The following is a 20789-nucleotide window of genomic DNA, read 5'->3' as shown; positions in this document are numbered from 1 at the left end:
TATGGATCTGAGTTAGGCATCTGGTATAATAGATTATTATTTTATTGTTCAAACTGGAAAAAACGCGATTCAAGGCCAAGTTCTAAACTCTTTCAAAGAATGATAATTATCTACTAAACAGAAAGCAAAATTTCATCAATTAACTGATCCACTAAATAGATTCTCTTTGATCAGAAAGAATCGGTTATAGGACCTCTTTTCTATTTAAATATCTATCAATTATCTATTCATCTCCGTTACTCAATGTTATTCAGCTTCCAGAGGATGATAGGAGCATCTTTCTTTTTCTAAAACAAACAAACAAACAAACAAAAACAAACAAACAAACATAGGCCTACTTACATTGGCGACATTTATTAGCCTCAAATTATTCAAAGTTTCCATGTGGTCCAAATGTGATACACTGTCCCTAAATACTGATTTTAAAAAACTGCATATTTTGCTTTAAATAATCGTACAAGAATACAATCATTATTCAAGTACATAGTAATCAATTGGATCATGTCTTCAATTTGGGAGTAACCACTGAATCACTCCAAACATGTATGGTTCAATCATACAACGGGTTTATTCGACATTATATCAAGAAATATCGGGCTCCTCTGGAAAGTTCGAGAATATCTGTCTGAAAAACATACACACACTGCAAATTCTTTATAATGCACGCACATGCCTATCACCTACTCTGATATTGCACGAGAAAAATGTTTTACATGTTAGCAAAATAAATTCTATATTATACAACAGCAACAGATGTAACTGACGGGTGCTGTTCGTTATTCCGAAGGTTCGTTAATCCGAAAATGAAATAATGTTTGTTATTCCGAAGGTTCGTTGATTCGAAAATGAAATAGGGTCCTCATCTCATTGTCGGATTAACGAACCTTCGGAATAACGAACCTTATTTCATTTTTGGATTAAGGAAACTTCGGAATAACGAATCTTCGGATTAGCGAACTGTAACCGTAAATGACAGACAATGTAAAAACCAAACTGGACTATAGTTCATGCGCAATTTCATTGTCTCCCGAGACAAAAGGATCTCAACAACATGACTGTATACAGCTATTTTTTTTTTCTTCTTCTCCCGACCCATAAGCCAGTTCACAGTTAACTTAAGTGAGCATTGGTACATATGACGTTTCTTTTTTTTTTCTCTCAGTTGCTTTATATTCAAATAGGCACTTACTTCATTTCAAAGCGACATAATGCATAAGCTTGCTCGACGTGACAATCTGTGTAATTCATGTTCGAAGAAAGAATAAACTTGCGTTAACCGGATGACAGAATAATCTGCCAATATACACTTAAGAAAGCGTATAATTTAATTGCTTGGCATTGAGTGTATTAAACTTTCTACTAAAATTGCCAAATATCAGTCTTCCCATAGGGTGGATGTATTGGCAATCACTATTGATAAGGATTAAAATAATAATCATTTCATCACATTTGCCTATCTCAGTACATTTAAAACGAACGTGTCTGCTAGTACAATGCCGTTGTTTGCTCATGCTCAAACTGGAACTCAGAACTGGCTTATAACCTACCTCTAACAATATAAGATATTATACCAAGTAATTTTTCTCGTCATTTGTATTTGTATTCTATTTCTTTACATACATAAATGTGTGACTCTGCATCACGAAAACAACAAAAAGTCGCCAGACAGGGATTTTTAGTCAAGAGCATATATATCTTGAAAGAGCAGACTTTGAGCTTTAAAATGATGTGTAACTCAAATCAACTGGATTCTCTTAACCTATCGAAATATTGGAAAGAAAGCACAAACTCAGGAAAAGTGTGAACTGAGAAGAGAGGCTCTGAAGCACATGGTCTATTCAAGCGCTTAATCTTTACCAAGCCGTGCTGGCTGTGGGACAAAAAATGGGACAAAAAACAGGATGTAAACCACCGGAGTAACAACAATGAAGAGATTATCAAATTAAGCTGAAATTTAGTAAGCTTTATTAACACATTCTGTCCATGATTAATCTCCACTTTCAAAGCAGTAGCATCATCCTTTCTAAAGTTATTAGAGTTGAGAGTGAAGAGTGTGTACAGGGCTTTTAAAAAATGAAAAGGGGACTCTTAAAGACACACCTAATCACACTATTGTAAAAAAGTGTTCAAGATAAACTGCTAAAATCACACTTTCCTGTTCGTTTTATGATCCCAAATTTTAGCATAATGTTTAAGAAAACTTGCTCTTTCAGAAAATATGAAAAAGTCAAATTTGCTAGGTTGACCCTTTTCACTTTTTTTTTCAGTCCTCACACAAAATCGGTGAGTGCGACTTTTTGTTCGTTATGTGATGCACGGTCACATATAATGATAATGAATTAACGCGACAAAAATGTTCTAGATACGACTTGTGATTGGTTGAATTGGCATGATATGGCAGTATCTGTTTATAGAGTGCGATGAAAGACCACGCCCTACGAGTACTTATGCACGCATTAAAAAACAATGAAAGACAAAATATGTATGAACATTAGTTGAGATATATACAGCGTTTACAAATTGTTTAAAATCAAATCTCCTGGCGTTTTTTTTTTGCCTGGCCCCTATTTCACCTCTGGACAAATGTAAGACAGCATTTGATTACTAAGATTGAGCACGTGTGGTCCGAGTGGATGTACAGCATGTTTATCAAATTGAGCATTTGTCATATCCCAAGCGTCGACGAAACCCACGTTATTTTCCTCCGAGATGATTCTTCTCAGTCGCCAGTCCAGGTCCCTAGCAAGCCAGTCGCTGTTCATCAGGTAGTGCTCCACAAGTTTGTGCTCTCTCGTGTTCGCACTCTTGAAGAGTACAATAGTCTGAGGACTTCTCTCGTGCAGACGACGGATGGCGCCAACTATAGATTGAATGCGAGCTTCGAAGATTGGCGGACGGTGTTTGGTGAAGTGCACCCCCAACGACAATACTACTACAGTGACATTTTCGTCATCGCGGATACTATCCAAGACATTGACTACGTAATCAATATATGCTGTTATCTCCCACTGTGAGGCACGAGCGATCGGATAGCCATGAAACCGAAAAGTTATGTTTATATCATGGTTATTTTCTAACATCTTCATTGGTCCGATGTACCAACTCGGCAACTTCTTTGTAATACTGGTCTTTAGTTTAAACGTCTTGGCGTAGTATTCAAAGAGTTGTCGGATGGTCGAATCGCCGAGCAGACGAACCTTTTTGCCCTGTAGACATGACATTGCTTCTTCTTTGGCGAAATGACGAATCTTACAAGTGCCTGAGTACCAGTGCTCTCCCGAGTAGAAGCCAGCGACCTCGGCTTGACTGCCCAGAGCAGTGGGATGGCAAGAAGGCAGCCGAGCTAGTACGCTGCTGTAAACCACCGAAGAAGCACCTTACAAAGGAAGGGATCGAAAAAAAAAATCATATCTATGTAGAAAAACTGTGGAAAGCGCTAAATGCAGATTTTGTATGATAGTGAACGTCTATATGCAGCTACATGTATATCTTTCACACTTTGACACTTTTACACGTGAGGTGTAAACCGTTCCGTCAACATGTCTAGTGTACCGTGTCTTTACATGTTGTAAGCTGACAGCGATGGAATACACCCCTCAAAACAAATAATAAATAAGCAAGTAAACAAACAAACAAACAAACACTACACACACAATCAAAATAAAGAAAAAGCAAAACAAAACGGAAAAGTAAAGAAGATAAAGCATGGGGACTTTTAGGCTGCAAAATTTTAAAAATCACAGAAGTTTTACTCTACCTTGTTGTGACTTCACTACTAGTATTGAGTCCGTGTCTCCAGAAATCCGCATATTTGCCCTGCGAATACAGAATACACTATCACCACTGGAGAGCATATTAAACATGAAATGTTGTCAGTCTTACACTACCAAATAGTACCAACGAGGAAAATAGTAATTCTACATTGAAATAGAACAATAAACTTATTCGACTAACGCGCAGTCGAGTAGGTTGTTCCCACGTCTTTCACGGTCACTATTATTCAGAGGAGACTTATAACCGTGTTTTGTTTTGTTTTGTTTTGTTTTGTTTTGTTTTGTTTTGTTTTTTTGCTCTCTTTTTTTTTGGGGGGGGGGGGGATAACTATGTACGTTTCTATGTTGCTCAACGTAGGCAATCCACCGCAAACTTTAATAAAGGCATTTGTCATTCTATAATGTTGTATGAGTTTAGACCTAATACCATACACACATTTTACCAAAAACTTGAGAAACTGAAAACTTGAAACTCTTGATTGAGAGTGAAAAAAGGGATTTCATTCATTATGCTTTCAAAATCCATCTAAATACAGATTTTTCATTTGATTGTTTCATTCTAAATTGCTGGATCTTTTGAACTACATAAAATATTACTTCTTACTTCAAGAAAGGAAGTTTACTGTGTTTGTCATTGAAACGCGTTTCATTCCACACTTTAGAAGCCGGTCTGAGGCGATGTCCAAACCAATATTTGCAGGACAGGTTTTGTGGCTTCCGGCAGAACCATGCGAAGCCCGATCTCTCATCGGTGAAATTACACAGTGGACCCTATTAAATAGGCAATGGAGAAAAAATATACATACATTGTGCGAGATTATATGTGAGACATAATTTATATAGTGTACGTTATCTTTAAATAAATGTGTGCAAGTATACATTGATGTCACTCAATTTATACCTATTTAGTGTCTACTAGAACAAAATGCATTTTACATTCATGCAGAGTTTGATAAATAGAACAATGAAGAAACTTTCCCCTTGAAACTGATCAGCAAATTGCCATACATCAACGTGAATAAACACTGAATTAATCAGTGTTGAGTAGTAGCCATGACAAAATGTCATGTTTTGTCATGGCTATTATACTCAACGTAGTACTTAATTCAGTACTTATTTACGTCGATGTAGAGTAATTTGATAATCAATTGCAATAAAAGCAAGTTGACGGAAGAATTTCGTGAGTTCGAACATTCCTTCTTCTCCTACCTGGCAACACTATATATAGGGTAATGATAATGGCAGGGCCCTCTGGTAGAGCAAAGGAAACCTGAAAAGGATACCCTGGATAAGTAAGACCTTGCTATACTATATCATAATGATATATGTATTATCATAGTATTCATTTTATTCAATAGTATGTATGATATCTTGATGATTTGTGATTGCATAGGCAAAAGTTACCAGCCATTCACCCCGGTCATTCACACAGGTGCAACCATGGTCTTTTTAATAATAATAATAACGATGATGATAATGACAATGATAATAAGAATAAGAGTAATAACAATAATAAAATGATAATGATGATGAGAATAATAATAATAATGATAATGATGATGAGAATAATAATAATAATGATAATAATAATGATTATTATAAAGCGTATAATGCTTAACAAAATTGTCTTTAGTGAAAATAGTGAGATAGCTGTATAGAATAATGGCGGTTAATCACGCATCACTATATTGTGTGTTTGCCTCAGACTTACGTATTTTCTGGGCAGAGCAGTATCGCACAAAGTAGATTCTACTTTTGAGGATTTCTTCGCCCGAAAGCCTCCAAGATATTGTGCGTCAACGAGGCCATCACTCTGTATTTGACGGAGAAGATAAATGGCTTCGCTGGGATGAACGAGCGTGACCTCGATGCTGACGACTCCGGCCCATTTGAGAGTAAAAATAGCAGAGTACGTTCCGTTACCGTGGTCGAGCACCTCTCCGTCTGTCGACGAACTGGCCGCAAAGGTCTGATTTTTGGTGAACATTTTGGCGCGGAAGTAGTCCCCACCGTACGATTTCGTTTGGTTCAGACCGTTCCTTGCTTGGATGACGAGTTCCAACTGGTCGCAGACCCGGAACTCACCGTGCTTTCCCCTCACCGCAAAGGACGAGAAAGTGCCATTAGTAAAGGTAGTGGTGTTTTGCCAGAAAAGCTTCTGAGGGAGGCTATACCCTTTGAAGTGCATTCCCTTGGTTTTGACGTTTCGATTTGGGCAGAACGGGTGACGCACCGTCCGAACGCTTTCGGCGTCGGCTTCTTCTGGTTGACGCCCTGCACTTTCCGAAGAAAGCTGGTAAAAGTCAAGAGAAAGATTAAATGTAACGAACCCATCATCATTAACCCTGCAAGTCATACGTGTCTTTTAATTCGGAAATTATTATCTTGTTATCAAATAAGCAACTCTGAATTGTTCTTCATAATATATATATATATGTAACATTGTGGGAGTTTTTTTGCCAAAACAAAAGGAAAGAAAGATTTCTGAGAATCAAAATTAAAACAAAAAGTAACAAAGAAATAAGTTTTTTTTTTTTGGAAAATGAGTCACCCTGCGTCATTCAGGAAGTCCAATCCTTCCCTGTCACATTCTCCACTTTTACTTGCCAAATTTGGGCATAATGTCCACACTCTGCCCTCCTTGGCCCGAATTCACGAAGGTGGTACAAATGAAACCATGGTTTAAACCATGGAAAAAAAAACCATGGAGCGCCAAGTGTCACATGGAATATTTCGTTACGAAATCAGTCATTTCGTCGATGAAAATGACAATTTTGTAACGAAATGACAACATTTTATAACTAAATGAGCATTTCGTCCACGAAAAGATAATTTCGTTAACGAAATGGTCATTTTGTCGACGAAATGACTAATTTCGTAATGAAATATTCCATGCGACACTTAGCGCTCCATGGTTTTTGTCCATGGTTTAAACCATGGTTTCATTTGTACCACCTTCGTGAATTCGGGCCCTTGGGTCAAGCTATGACCTCATAGCCAGTTATAGCCCTCCACCCAAACAAAGTGGCAGTAAAAGTGACGTAGGACTGTGCGTCGATGGATTGGAATTTAAAGTTAAAATATATCTTTGGGAAGGGTCCTAAACCCAATAAATAGCGAAGTTTTCCTCTCCTCACTTCATATTGGAATCTTTGACAACGAGGAAGCATCAAGATATTGTGAAGCAGAGCGAGTGATCAGGAGTCAGCTATCTTTGTCTCCGGCAGGGGTAAGTTCGAGTCTAGTATGTTGTCCAGATAGTGTTAGGATTATCTATGAGCTGCTACTTGCGCTATAGATCAGTGATAACATTGTTGCTATTTCAAATTGAGTTGAAATAGGGATCCTCTGTTATGTTGAACAGTGTGATGCGAATGTGCATGGGCACATCATGAGATTTCATTGTCGTTCATATATATCGGACTTCTGAAATGTATGGCTCAGACCTGCCTCAGACTCAGATTGATTGATACGACATTGTTTATCGGTTATCGAGCTCCTACATTATGTGAGTGGATATTAAGTTAAGTTGAGTTGACAAATAAGAAGAACTTGTTGGAAAAGCTGTTTAAAAGATAGACTTGACAATTTGGAGATGTATGTTCATTCCTGCTTTCACAACATCTTGTTCGCTGACATTGTGCGTGATTACATTGTGGAGTAAACACTCATGAATGTGATGTCCTAGTCATGTTGGTGTATGCATTAGCTAGGAGCCCCCCCCCCCCCTCTCTCTCTCTTCCTTTCGTGATTTCCATATCTTGCTTATTGAAGATGATGTGAGCGTTTAGCAGTTAAAGTCTATACAGAGAACTTATATGTCCAGCATTGAATGTATACTGTTGGTTCTTTGAGCGAATAGAATCTTGCTTCATTATGTTGAGTTGTATGAGAGAATATTGAGACATCAATCTCTCCTTTGCTGGATTGAGTTGCAATCATGCTAACTTCTTTATGTGATATCTGGGGCCGTATTCTGAGAGCTTATTAAGTGTCTGATTAGCACTTAATTACCGAATTTGTATTCTGAGAGCATGATTAAGTAGGGGGTATATTAACCACCATAGCAACAAGCGTTTTGGCGGGAAGGACCTACGCATTTGAGCGGATCAATGCGCATACACCTCTGAGAGGACTTAATCACAGAGGTAATTACGAATCGGTATTCTGAGGGTGTAATTAAAGGTGCATGGTCAAATGCGTACGCGGGCGCACGGCGCAAGTTTCCTATAGAGACCTACGCTATCGACTTCTCTTTGGCGCTTACGCATTGGCCCACTTTCCCGAGTCCGAAGAAGTCCGATTCACTTTAGTCAGTGGTCCGATCACAGTTCGGCTCATGATTCGGCTGAGGGGGATGACAGCTTTAGCAAACTTCTTTTGTGATGTCATAATAAGAAGCCATAGAGATATATACTAAGAACACTAGAGGGCGGACTCCGTAAAATCCCTGTGACCGATAGAAGGAGGCGTTCGCCATTTTGGTCCGGGCAAATTTCGACTAGCGACCGTACCGATAACGTGTAGCGCTAGCGGAGCATGCAGGGAGATCGACGACGGGATGCAACGGCAGTAGGCTAGCATCTATGCCAAGGTCTCCATCGGAGTTTGGAAATCGAAAATGTTCTTAAATTCGCAAATTCTACTGAAAGTAGCATAGATCTATGTTGCAAAATGCCTGGTTCATGTGCTGCTTTTGGATGTAGAAACAGGAGAAAAGAAGGGGAGCGGAGTTTCCTTTCACAAGTAACTGAAATTACATTCATAGTGTGTGTTAAACAGATTGATTCAAGACAAACAAAAAAAGAAAAAGAAAAGAAAAGGTCTTGCAAAATTCTTCGACAGGGGCACTCCGCCCTCCCTCAGCTATTCTCGATCTACTATACTGTTGTAGATAGCTGATACAGTACATAACTATATGCAAAGTCGGCGGAACGGGGGGGGGGGGGGGGGCATTTGCTCCATTTCCAAAATAAAAAAACTCCCATTTTTAAGTTTAAAAAGTGCTCTTTTCTAAGTGCCCTATTTGGCCCTTGAGCCCCCCCCCCCAAAAAAAAATAAATAAATAAATCGTTCCTCCACCCTTTGCTATACCAGTAATACCAGCAGTTAATTTCACGATGGTGATAGTGTGAGAAAAGCTCAGAATACGTAATATATGCCTGGTGACAGGACATATTATGCTCCGGCATTGATATCTTTCTGAAAATAGAATTAGCATCACTGGTCTGACTGGGCTTTTGGTTCAAGGCAGGGTGAGGATTAAGATTAGGGTTAGGTGTTATGATTTGGGGTTAGGGTTTATGTAAGCTTCAACATTAGCATTTCGAGCTTGAACATATTATGTCATGGAACCAATATGCCTACACGTACTTATAAAAATGATTTATTTCATTTCCATAACCAAAAAAAAAAAAAAAAAAGAATAGAAAGACAATGAAACACTCGTATACACAGATACGACTATAGAATCCAGTCCCCTCATACAGAAAAAATATAATTGCCAAAAAAAACAAAACAAATGACGCAGTATACTAGTACTGTATCACAAGGGGCATCCGGCTGTCTAAGAGACCAAGAGAACCCTTTGTATTGCATGGACCATGGTCGTGTTGGTCGGCTTGAAAGTATTACCTCGTTGAGAACAAAGTAAAATTTTGTTTGATTTTCATTTTCCTTACCACTCATAATAAGAGATTGCTAGCAGCTTAAATTTTTGAGTTGTTTCCTTCTCTCATCTCCAACCCCCTCATCTTCTTGCTGAAAGCCAATACGTGTTTGAGCGCTTGTTGTATACGTGTTCACGTGTCCACCACTACTGCGCTGCCCGGACGAGATGTTTGTTTTTGCCCGGACAAAGATGGCGCGCGGCCTCTTCATCTCGGCACACGAGCACTGCGTACGCGCCACACGCAGTCCGCGCTCTAGTATATTATTAGTATATATCTCTATAGCCATGTCTACACCTATCCAAAAACTTGTAGTTATACTAACTACGAGCGCAAAAATGCGTTCCCCTAACCACGACAAAACTTCGATGCCGTTCACACCTACATGCAGTTAGCAAAACCTCGAGGTAAACATAACTACGATAGAAAATAAAGGGGGCCTAGTTTGCCCATAGTGTTGCGCACTATTGTGGAAAAAACTGAGCGTCGTGGTTAACAAAACTCCGTTCACATCTGTCATAGTTTAAGCGCGCTGCCACAGCGCGCTTAAACTACGCGCTTAAACCACGACAACACCCTAAGAAATCTTGTGGTGTTGTCGTGGTGTCTTCGCCTTAAGGTTTTGTCGTGGTTTTCTAAACTACATGCGTCTACATCTACGCTAACTTGGAGTTTAGTGCCTCGTAGTTTACAAAACCTCGAGGCTTAGAAAACCTTAAGGTAAAGGGACCTAGGTGTGAACCTCACTTAAGTAAGAAGCACATATGCACGCACCCTGGCATTACTACAGACTGCGCGATGCGCAGAGAAGACAACAAAGGCAACGGTACTTAGCAACACCTACGCACTTTACTCTTGATGACAGCTCTACTTCGGTAATCTTCGTATCAATAGGGAGCTTTCGATTGAGGACGCAATGAGATCTGCGACGTAAATTGTGCGTGTCGTGTGCAAATTTCAGCCGTTGGCATAGTTACAAGCTTGAAGTCCTTCGTCCATCTCGAATCTACTTCGGTAGTAGGCCAAAATAACGTCGTTCTAGAATCACGGACGTAAGCCACTTGGTAACTAAGGGAGTTAGCCAATCAGAGACAGACGGACCTTATTTGGCAAGTCCCCTTTTATGAATGCACCCCCTGCTGCCCGCCCGGCGTGTTTTTTTTAGACGGCGCAGATTGGGGACCCTAAAAATCTATTGGGGACCCTATCCCTAAACCTAACCCTAATCCTAATCTTAAATCATAACCCTAACCATCAACCCTAACCCTAACCCTAACCCTAACCCCAACCCTAACCCTAACCCTAACCAAAAACCCTAACCCAACGTTTTTCCCATAGGTTTAACACGAGCCATGCCCCAATCTGTGCCGTCTTAAAAAAAAAAAAAATGCTGCCCGCCCGCCTATTTAGCACACTGAACACAGCTAGCTAAACAGCTAGCTAGCTAGCTAGCTAGCAGCAATTTTTTGAACCATTTCTGTATCGCTTGCAATGCATGAATGCCGCTAGGCTAGCGCATGTACAGTGTACACACGTGTGTATGGATGGAGGAGTAGTAGTGGGCAGTGATGATCCGCTGCATCGGGGCTGCGCTGCCGTGTGAGAGGGACTGCGTTGCATAAAGATCTTGGATATGGATTCTGAAAACAACGACGCCATTTCGGTAAATTTAAACTAGAATCTAGACTGTAACTAACTAATAGTATTAGTGATAGAATACTAATAGTCTAAATCGACATCTATCTAAATTGACAAATCTAACGACCAACGTTAGAGTTTAGACTTTGGTGTTGTTAGGAATAATGTTAGCACTATTTGTTAGACTCAAACGTAAAAAAAAGAGAGAAAACGTTAGGAGGTTATCTGACAAGACTTCGCAAGAATCTCTCTAACAAGTAGGCCTAGACATGGTCTATAAGGCCTAGGCTAGATCTAGAATAGTCTATAGACTAACGTTAGACGTAGAACTACGAGTAACGTTTCAGGCTACTTAACGTTACGTTTCTTTCTAACACGGTCACGTCTACGTAGAGGTCTAACCTTTCTATTCTATCTAACGTTGTTAGGCCTAACGTTTGAACCTGTTATGTTACTTAGTGACAGTGTTAAATAAGCCTAGGGGGATCTAACCGTTAGGCCGGATCTAGGTAACGTTAGGGGTCTAACGTGTTAGCGAATCTAGATGATTATGAAAGACACGATTTAGGGTAGGGGATCTAGATTCTATGTAACGTTACAATGTAGCCAAGGAAGTAACGTTGGTTCTACGTCCATGTGTACCGTTATAAGTCGTTAGACATCTAAAGTTAACGTTGGTTAGACTAACTCATTTAGGACTAACGTTATCGTTAGGTGCCTAACTGTTAAATCTATGGATGTCAACATCTTGGCGTTAAGAACAGCACCGTAACACAACAGGTAGGCCCTAACATTATACCCCCTAACTATGTTACGGTGAGTTAGATCTAACGTTAGGAGGTCTAAGTTGACGTTAGAAACAGTTAGGGCCTAGGTTCTATAAACGTTAACATTAGACTTCTAACATTAGACGGCTTGATTCTAGATCTGGTACGACGTGGTCCAATCATAAATCTATTGCAATGCAATAACTCATGAACCGTCTGTAAAATGCAAAATCACTAACTAACTTCTGCTTCTAAGTAATAGTATACATAGAAATACGAGACTGTGAAGACAGAGTCTGAAAATACCAATGGTGTACTGTTACTAGTGTTAGGTGGTGATTGTTTCGGCAAGAAAAGAGTGGTAGGCCTACCAGCGTATGCCTAGTGTATTGTTCCCTTCAGCTACGTCGGTGATTCTAGAACGACCTTATATTGACCTACTTAACGTAGTAGATTCGAGATGGACGCAGGACTACAAGCCTTTTTGCACACGACGCGCACAATTTACGTCGCAGATCTCACTCCGTCCACAATCGAAAGCTCCTTTTTAACCTTCTTGAATCACCGACGCAGGTGAAGGGAACAATAGTGTTGATGACGTGATACGCACATTTGACAATAGCAGCGCGCTCACACCACTCGAAACTACGCGTGAGAAAGTCCACTTGAGGCGGGGTTTCACTGACTGCATGCATAAATTATTGACGTCAGCCATACATTCCCCAATCATGATGAAGCAAAATACGCCCCACGCCCATTTGCACCTGGGACAGCCCACTCGGCTCAGCTGCTCCGTTGCAGATTTTCGAAAGCGCTTTTTAGGGTCAACGGAGTGATGGACGCGGACATTCCGCGTGGGTTGCTTTGTGCGTCCCAGATTTCACTGCGTCCTCAATCGAAAGCTCCCTAATAGTCCAGTCAAAATACGACAAAAAGTGGGTTAACCCACAACTAATTGCAACAGAAACGATTCCACTTGCATTTGACCCGGAAGAGCTATCAAAATAACATATTAAAAGTTCCCTAAAATTCGAGTGGTGGATCAGTGTCTAATTTGCATAAATTCAAAATGGCCGCCATACAACCTGTTTATGCCTATATCTCGGGATACGTAACCAATAGAAAGTAAATTCCGGTGTCTAAACCTATGTTTTTTAGGTCAAGGAATACAATTATGTTATCTGTAGCAACTTTCAAGCATCCCTTTATATAGTTTTTGCATATATTTGCATATAATTACATGCAAAATGGCCGCCATATTGCCTGTGCAAGCCCGTATCTTCGTATACCATTAATGTAGTACACTCAGGAATAAGTCGCTATATATCTGGACATAAAACCCACAAAAAATATATTCTGGTGTCTAAACCTATGTTTTTTTAGGTCAGGGAATACAATTATGATATTAGCAGTAACTTTCAAGCTTCCCTTTATACATTTTTTGGAATATATTTGCATTCACTAAATGCAAAATGGCCGCCATAATTCCTCTACAGGCTTATATCTCTATCTGTAAAAGGTACCCAGTGGTGGTGTCTATGGTCTTAATTTACTGCTGAAAGTCACTGTTGTAGAAAACGTTCCAATCAGGAATAATTACCTATATTTCACTAAAAATTTGCATATATTTATACATAAATCTATTCAAATTAAGAGTAGCTTATATCCATAAGCTACTCTACAAAAGCTTCGTGAGTTTGGACATTTGTTTAGAGAATGTTCTTGTCATATCAGGATACCATGTCACTCACTCACTTTCTGAATAAAAGACCCAGGGGTCCAGCCCTCACTCGAGTATCTCAAGTTCACCTTCCATGCATTCTTACAGACTATTACTTGGGAGAGAGGAAATTGGAAGACTTTGGGAAGGGCCATTTCTACAAGCCTTTAGGGACCTCCATGGCCCAGGGAGGCATGATGTTCATATATTCATGACACTAGCGATAAATGCACCTACAGTACTAAGTTTGTTGAAAATTTGACCATATGTTTTCAAAAAGAGGATCAAAAATCAAAAGTGGCCCCCAATAACTGGTCCCAGCCCCAAGGCATCCGCACCTATAGGTAATATTTAAGGTGCCTTTGGGCATCCTGTGGCCTGGGGTGGAGGGGGGGGGGGGGGTTGGGGTAGATGGTACCCGTGATATATGTAGATATATATATATATATATATATATATACATACGAAGTATGGTGGCAATGCATTTCAGTTCAACAGTACTATTTATTCAGACCAAATTTTCGACGGATACATTCATCTTCCTCAGGATCGACAATGACAATTGTGAAGAAAGACGAATGTTTGCGTCGAAAATTTGGTCTGACTAAATAGCACTGTTGGACTGAAATGCATTACCACCCTGATTCGTCATCTTTCTGTACTGGTACCAACACATTGATTACAAGTATCATTATATATATATATATATATATATATATATATATAGACATCAAAGGACTTAACCACAACATGGCGGGGCGGTGCAAGGACAGTAAATCTATTGACAGCAAGTCTTGCATATATAGACGTGGCTGGTGTTGGGTAGCACCCCTTTAATCATCGAGCTTTCAGGCGAAAAGCCCTTCTTCAGGATTGTGTTGGTGCTGAGTGTGGTCTTGTAGTGTTGTCTGTACACAGACAACACTACAAGACCACACTCGATGATTAAAGGGGTGCTACCCAACACCAGCCACGTCTATATGTGCAAGATTTGCTGTCAATATATATATATATATATATATATATATATATATATATATAATGTGTAATATTTCGAAAATAAGTTAAACTGTGAAAGTAAACTTAAATCTATATGCAATCTCCAAGATATTCAACTTTGTACATTATACCTAGCTCTGTTACACTTGGTTCTACTTTTGTGTGTGTGTGTGTGTGTGAGGGTGTGTGTGTGTGACGGGAGTTTTTTTTTTATAATAGATTCCTTAATTTCGGGGTTCTGGGACCTTTCGGAATATGGTGTCTATTTGAACACCTTGAAAGCCTATCATCCTTGGGATGCTACTTGCCTAGTTTGTTGAAAATCTGTCATTACATGGTTTTTTTTTAAAGAGAACCTAGCTGGAAATGGTTTTTGAAAATGTATGCATGACCGACGACCGGACAGTAGAATATAAATGATGGCTATTTGCAATATTAGCTTGAATCTTTTTTGCTGTCTTGAACCTTTGGCTAAGATGAGTCACTTGATTTCAAGAAAACTTTCGTTTCCTGTACATTATTTTCATTTTCTAGCTTGTGATAATACAGATACTAAGGTATGTAATGTGATCTCTCAAAATAGAAACACGAGTATACAAAACTATAGCTTACACTCACAGTGTTTTATGTGTTTACCACAAATTCTGGACTAGGATGGTGTGAAATTGCAGTTGATTGATTTAAAGCAAACAGGATCTCGGCTCTATTTCATACTGAAGCGTGGTAAGTCTCACGTTTGTTGTAAACTGTGTCGATGTCTTTCGAGAATGCTTCTTATTCCTAGTCACCAATTAGAACAGCATAATCTCACTCCTCACATATTTTAGAAATACAACATTACAAGTGTCTGATATATAATGGCCCGCATCTGACACTGGTATGGGTTGTGTGCAGTCAAATCTGCTTGCCCTGCAACTATACACTGCCAGTTGCTAACATCCTGTCTTGCAGTTGCATCAGACTTTCTTCAGGAGTTCTTAATAGCTGCACTGTGTCTGTAGTGATCAGAACATATTTTTGATTAAACATCTTCCTAAAATCGTCCCAACTCCAATGATTGTATGTCATTTCCCTTCCACTGTTTAACTTGAAGAAAAGCTGGAGGGAAGGGACCTTTTGGAAGGGTTAGGAACAGAAAATGATGTTATGTATTTTGTTTTTTATCTGACTTAAGACTGCTTTTTCGCCAGCAAAATTGAATTCAGCCTTCATGCTGCTCGCATTTCTAAAAAACAACAACTGTGTGTTGGTGAAAATGTTATTAGTGCGAAGCCTCAATGCAATAGGAAACATTTCTTTTAATAAAGCTGCAGATACAACATGAAAAATGGTGAAAGTAAGACGTATAAGAATTTATATGTGTTGTATGAGCTTGAAGCCAATGAGAAGGATGCTGTTTGTATTGATCGACTGATGAATCCAGAGTACTAGTAATAGAAATGTTAAGGCATTTCCTTTTTTTTTCTTTTTCTTTGTATCTGGCTGTAAATCACAATGTTTTACATTTTCAGTGAGTCACTGGGTGAAACCGTGCAAAAATATGACAAAATCCACTTCCATACAAATTATCACGGTCATATGTTGCTCATTGATAAACATGCCTTTACCAAAAGTTTTGCAACAAAGGACACAAGTATCAACTAAACATGGATGTAAATCATCGTAGGTAAGAAAAAAGATGTTTGAAAAAAAAAAAACCTGCTGAATGATTTAAGACCAATTTTTGTGTACCGTAAGCACACTTTGAAAGCTATATGAGATATGTCCAAACTCATTAAACTTTTGTAGAGTAGCTTATGGATAATCATGAACTTGATGACATGCCCCCCCCCCCCCCTTGGCAAAAAAAAAAAGAGAGAAGAAATAAAGAATTGCAACATAGACACAAGTAATAAGCAGTAAACATGAGGGCAAATTACAAAACATAATACATTAGATATCATGCAATCATGAAATATTTTAACGATTCCTACTACATAATTTTAGACTTTAATATTTGTGTACCTATTGAGCACACTTTGGAAGATAAGTTGAATCTACAGTTAATAAAGATATGTTCTATTCGATGCTACTTACAGTTGTTCTCTGTTTTGAGGCTGTATCTCAAGAAAATGTGAGTACAATGTAATACAATACTTTTAATAAATGCAAGAATATACACACTAGGTGTAGGATAATCATCAAGGTTTTAAATGGTATAACAATTTTCCCTTGATATCTTGGATGAGACATTACAGTACAATCAACCTTCTGCAGCTTGTATTCGTATATCTGAAATCATATTCACGGTAGTAATTTGAATAGATTTATGTATAAATATAAGCAAATTTTTAGTGAAATATAGGTAACTATTGCTGAGCGGAACGTATTCTACATCAGTGATTCTCAGTAGTAAAATTAAGACCACAGACACCATCACTAGGTACCTTTTACAGATAGAAATATAAGCCTGTAGTGGCACTACGGCGGTCATTTTGCATTTAATTGAATGGAAATATATGCAAAAAAAATGTATAAAGGGAAGTTTGAAAGTTACTGCTTATATCATAATTGTATTCCCTGACCTAAAAAACATCTATAGGTTTAGACACCAGAATTTATTTTCTGCGGTTTTATGTCCAGATATATAGCGACTTATTCCTGAGTGTACTACATTAATGATATACGAAGATACGGGCTTGCGCAGGCAATATGGCGACCATTTTGCATGTAATTATATGCAAATATATGCAAAAACTATATAAAAGGATGTTTGAAAGTTGCTATACATAACATATTTGTATTCCTTGACCTAAAAAACATAGGATTAGACACCGGAATTTACTTTCTGTGGGTTACATATCCCCAGATATAGGCATAAATAGGTTGTACGGCGGCCATCTTGAATTTATGCAAATTAGACACTGATCCACCACTCGAATTTTAGGGAACTTTTAATATGTTATTTTGATAGCTCTTCCGGGTCAAATGCAAGTGGAATCGTTTCTGTTGCAATTAGTTGTGGGTCATTTCATATTTTGACTGGACTATAATGCTAACGGTGATCGGCAGTATCATCAACAGCGCCATCTACACTACCGGGACTATGCCCCTTTAAAGGTGCATGGTCCCGGTGTTTTAGTCAAATGCGTATGCGGGCGCACGGCGCAAGTTTCCTATAGAGACCTACGCTATCGACTCCTCTTTGGCGCTTACGCTTTGGCCCACTTCCCCGAGTCCGAAGAAGTCCGATTCACTGTAGTCAGTGGTCCGATCACAGTTCGGCTCATGATTAGACTGAGGGCAGTGCCGTATATTAAGAGAGTCTGGCCAACTCATAAATTGGACGCCATGTCGTTACCCAGCGTACAGTGCGCTTATGGTTTTAGCGTGTGCGCTTGGGGGTTAGCGTCCCAAAGGCGCAAGACTGTGTTGCTTGACTTTTTTTTATAGAGAGAGAGTAGAGAGAGAGGGAGAGAGAGAAGGGTGTAGGTTGGGAGAGAGACATTCTTTCATTCCATCCACGTTGCCAACAATCAATCATTTTTACACATTCAAATAGACACAAGTACACAGATAAATAATCGGGCGGCTGTCTACAGGACATAATTCCTGAATATTAATATGATAGATTATTGCTGTCAAAATAAAAGAAGAATTCACAGTATGCAGTTTCGTAAACTTTCACTAAACTGTATGCTATATTGTATTTAGCAAGTTGTCCAGGGAACCAAAGTATAGCATAACAAAATGATAATTATATAAATTTACAAGTCTATAGCTGTGCACAGACAATAGACAAATTCCACAGTTAGGTAGTATTGTTTCGCACGTAAGTGACCATCAATTACCATCCTATTTAGTACCATTATATGTATTTCATTGACATGAAGGCATACTAGATATGTAATTCAAAAGGAATTATATACACATGTACAGTGTACAACATGAAACATCATCGGCAAGTGCTTATTAAGGTATGTGAAATGATCTCAGATTGTTTAAAAATATTTTTAAAGACCTGTAATTGAACGACAGCACAAGTACCTGGATAACATGATTTGAGGGACATCCTCAGTGACATTCGTACCAATAGAAACGATGGTCAGGACAGTTGAATAGAAGATTATGAAATAAGTTAAGAAACATAAAATAAAAATGTCCAAATAGACACCAGTATACCTCCGCCATATTACACTGTTCTCTTGGCAGATGTAGAGTACGTCTTGAAAATGTTACACGACAGTTTCACATAAGTTGGCAGAAAAAAATGGCATGTTTATCACAAAATTTAATGCGTCGAGTGTTTCCTTTCCTTGAACTAGGTGTGAATGGATGACTTTTATTGTTTAACAGAGCAAGTATTAGGCATTTGAGCATTTTTACCCGTAAGTTGACCAATCTATTTTCATGGCAATATTTTGAGCGGTTATTTGAAAGATATATGGAAAATCCTGTCCTTTTATTATATTATTCACTTGACCTTTGACCATCAAAGCAAAAATCTTCCCCTACGCGTCATTACGTAGTAATGATGGCATGCAAATGTCGTGTTTGGTTTTGAGTTTGTGCATTGGGCAATCTCCAAGGTATGGAGGAACTGGGTAATAATATTTCAACAATAAGATAGTGGAATTTTAACATGTTATATACCTAACATTGATCTTTGATCTTTGCCCCCCCCCCCATGACCCCCCCAAAAAACAAACAAACAAACAAACAAACAAACAAACAAACGATAAAATCACAAGAGAATCACGGTCGGGCAGTAATTTTTGTGTGGAAATACATGTACTCACCTTCAGAAATTGCATTATGGGGGAATTATATACATGATTTTGACCTTTCGCTTTGAGCGTGTTAACACAAAAGTTTATAAGCTAAAACAGAACTTCGTCCACTCACACATGCATGAATGTCAAGTTTCATTACAAACGGTGTCCACAAAATTGATCTTACGGAATGAAGGACAGACGGAAGGACGGACGGACGACCAAGACAAACTAAATGCCTCAGGCGACACTACGTACGTTATGGCGGTGACATACAAATATGAATAAAAACTTGGATAGTCTGAAAGACACCGCTAGGAACCTAAAGAAGACAAGAATCATAAAGTTTTCCCCTCGCACTCGGATTTTCCACTTTTTTCTTTCGTTTTAGATCTGCCGGAAAGCGGTACATCATTACATTTGAGCCAGGTCAGTTCGCGCAACGCCATGCTGCGCAGGACGAATCTTCAGTTTATCGCAGTAAGATATCACAATATCTTTCGTGTATGAACGGCAAGACCCTCACTGCACCGTGACTGATACTGGGGATGTCCCAAAGGCAAGCAATATTAGTGCGTAGCTGCGCATAATGAACAATGGGCACTACGTATGAGCTCTGCTCGCGCCCGCGTGATTGACTTTGGTAACGACATGGCGCCTGTAGATCACGGGACCAGCTTTTGACCAATCACAGGCTTCAAAACACATTAGCCGAAAACCGAGTTGGCCAGACTCTCTTAATATACTGAGTACGGCACTGACTGAGGGGGATGACAGCTTTAGCAAACTTCTTTTGTGATGTCATAATAACAAGCGCATATGCACGCACCCTGGGATTACTACAGACTGCGCGATGCGCAGAGAAGACAACGCAGGCAACGTTACTTAGCAACACCTACGCATTTTACTCTTGATGACAGCTCAACTTCGGTAATCTTCGTATCAATGCTAACGGTGATCGGCAGTATCATCCACAGCGCCCTCTACACTACCGGGACTATGCCCCTTTAATGGAAAACTGAATGATACCAAAGAGTGTCATTAACTACTCCGATATCACGCATTACATCGTGTTTTCTCTGCCACAACGATGCTTACCGTCTTCGGTAACCGAGGAGCGTTTGAATCTTGTTATCATGGTATCCGTAGAATTCAGAGAAAAAAAAAATATAGCCGATCTTCGAGGAATTTTGTCATTTTATGTGAGCAAAGAGGTTGAGATCTTCGCGTGCGTAGGTGAGGGGTTGTACTCAAATACCGGAGTGTGCGCACGGAGCTCTTGGGTTGTAATTACAGGGGGCGTGGAGGAGCGCGCATTGAGGGCATATTTGCGCGTGTAATCATCATTTTGGCTTCTAACAACGCGTCTGATTGGATGGAATAACAATTAGATGGGAGGGACCTAAGATAATTACAGGGGACTTAAAGTGAAAACAAAGTTCTGGTAAGGGCTTGAGATCCCGTCTGGCACC

The 20789-nt window shown here is 39.3% G+C and overlaps 1 protein-coding gene across 1 annotated transcript; it reads right to left on the bottom strand.

The window, feature by feature from the left end:
- Nucleotides 1-934: 934 nt before the first annotated feature.
- On the bottom strand, nucleotides 935-19359 carry LOC139724228 (NXPE family member 3-like). The gene is made up of 5 exons (XM_071635372.1): nucleotides 19345-19359; nucleotides 5485-6066; nucleotides 4378-4544; nucleotides 3758-3816; nucleotides 935-3376 (listed from the first exon to the last, which is right to left on the bottom strand). Exons 1-5 carry the CDS (start codon nucleotides 19357-19359, stop codon nucleotides 2565-2567), a joined length of 1635 nt encoding a protein of 544 aa, XP_071491473.1. The 3' UTR covers nucleotides 935-2564.
- Nucleotides 19360-20789: the final 1430 nt, after the last annotated feature.

The sequence above is a fragment of the Diadema antillarum genome, unplaced genomic scaffold (assembly GCF_040938485.1).
Source record: "Diadema antillarum isolate AM-2024a unplaced genomic scaffold, OU_Dant_1.0 scf00000208, whole genome shotgun sequence".
NCBI classification, from domain to species: Eukaryota; Metazoa; Echinodermata; class Echinoidea; order Diadematoida; family Diadematidae; genus Diadema; species Diadema antillarum.
Note: the sequence above shows the minus strand (reverse complement) of the source record. Positions and strands in the feature narration are given on the sequence as shown.

Excerpts from the sequence above, each read along its gene's own strand:
- LOC139724228 (XM_071635372.1), bottom strand. Across the intron at positions 4,545-5,484 it reads CTGCTCTGCCCAGAAAATAC|GGTCCACTGTGTAATTTCAC; the intron begins GTAAGTCTGAGG and ends CCTATTTAATAG. Across the intron at positions 3,377-3,757 it reads AGTAGTGAAGTCACAACAAG|GTGCTTCTTCGGTGGTTTAC; the intron begins GTAGAGTAAAAC and ends TTCCTTTGTAAG.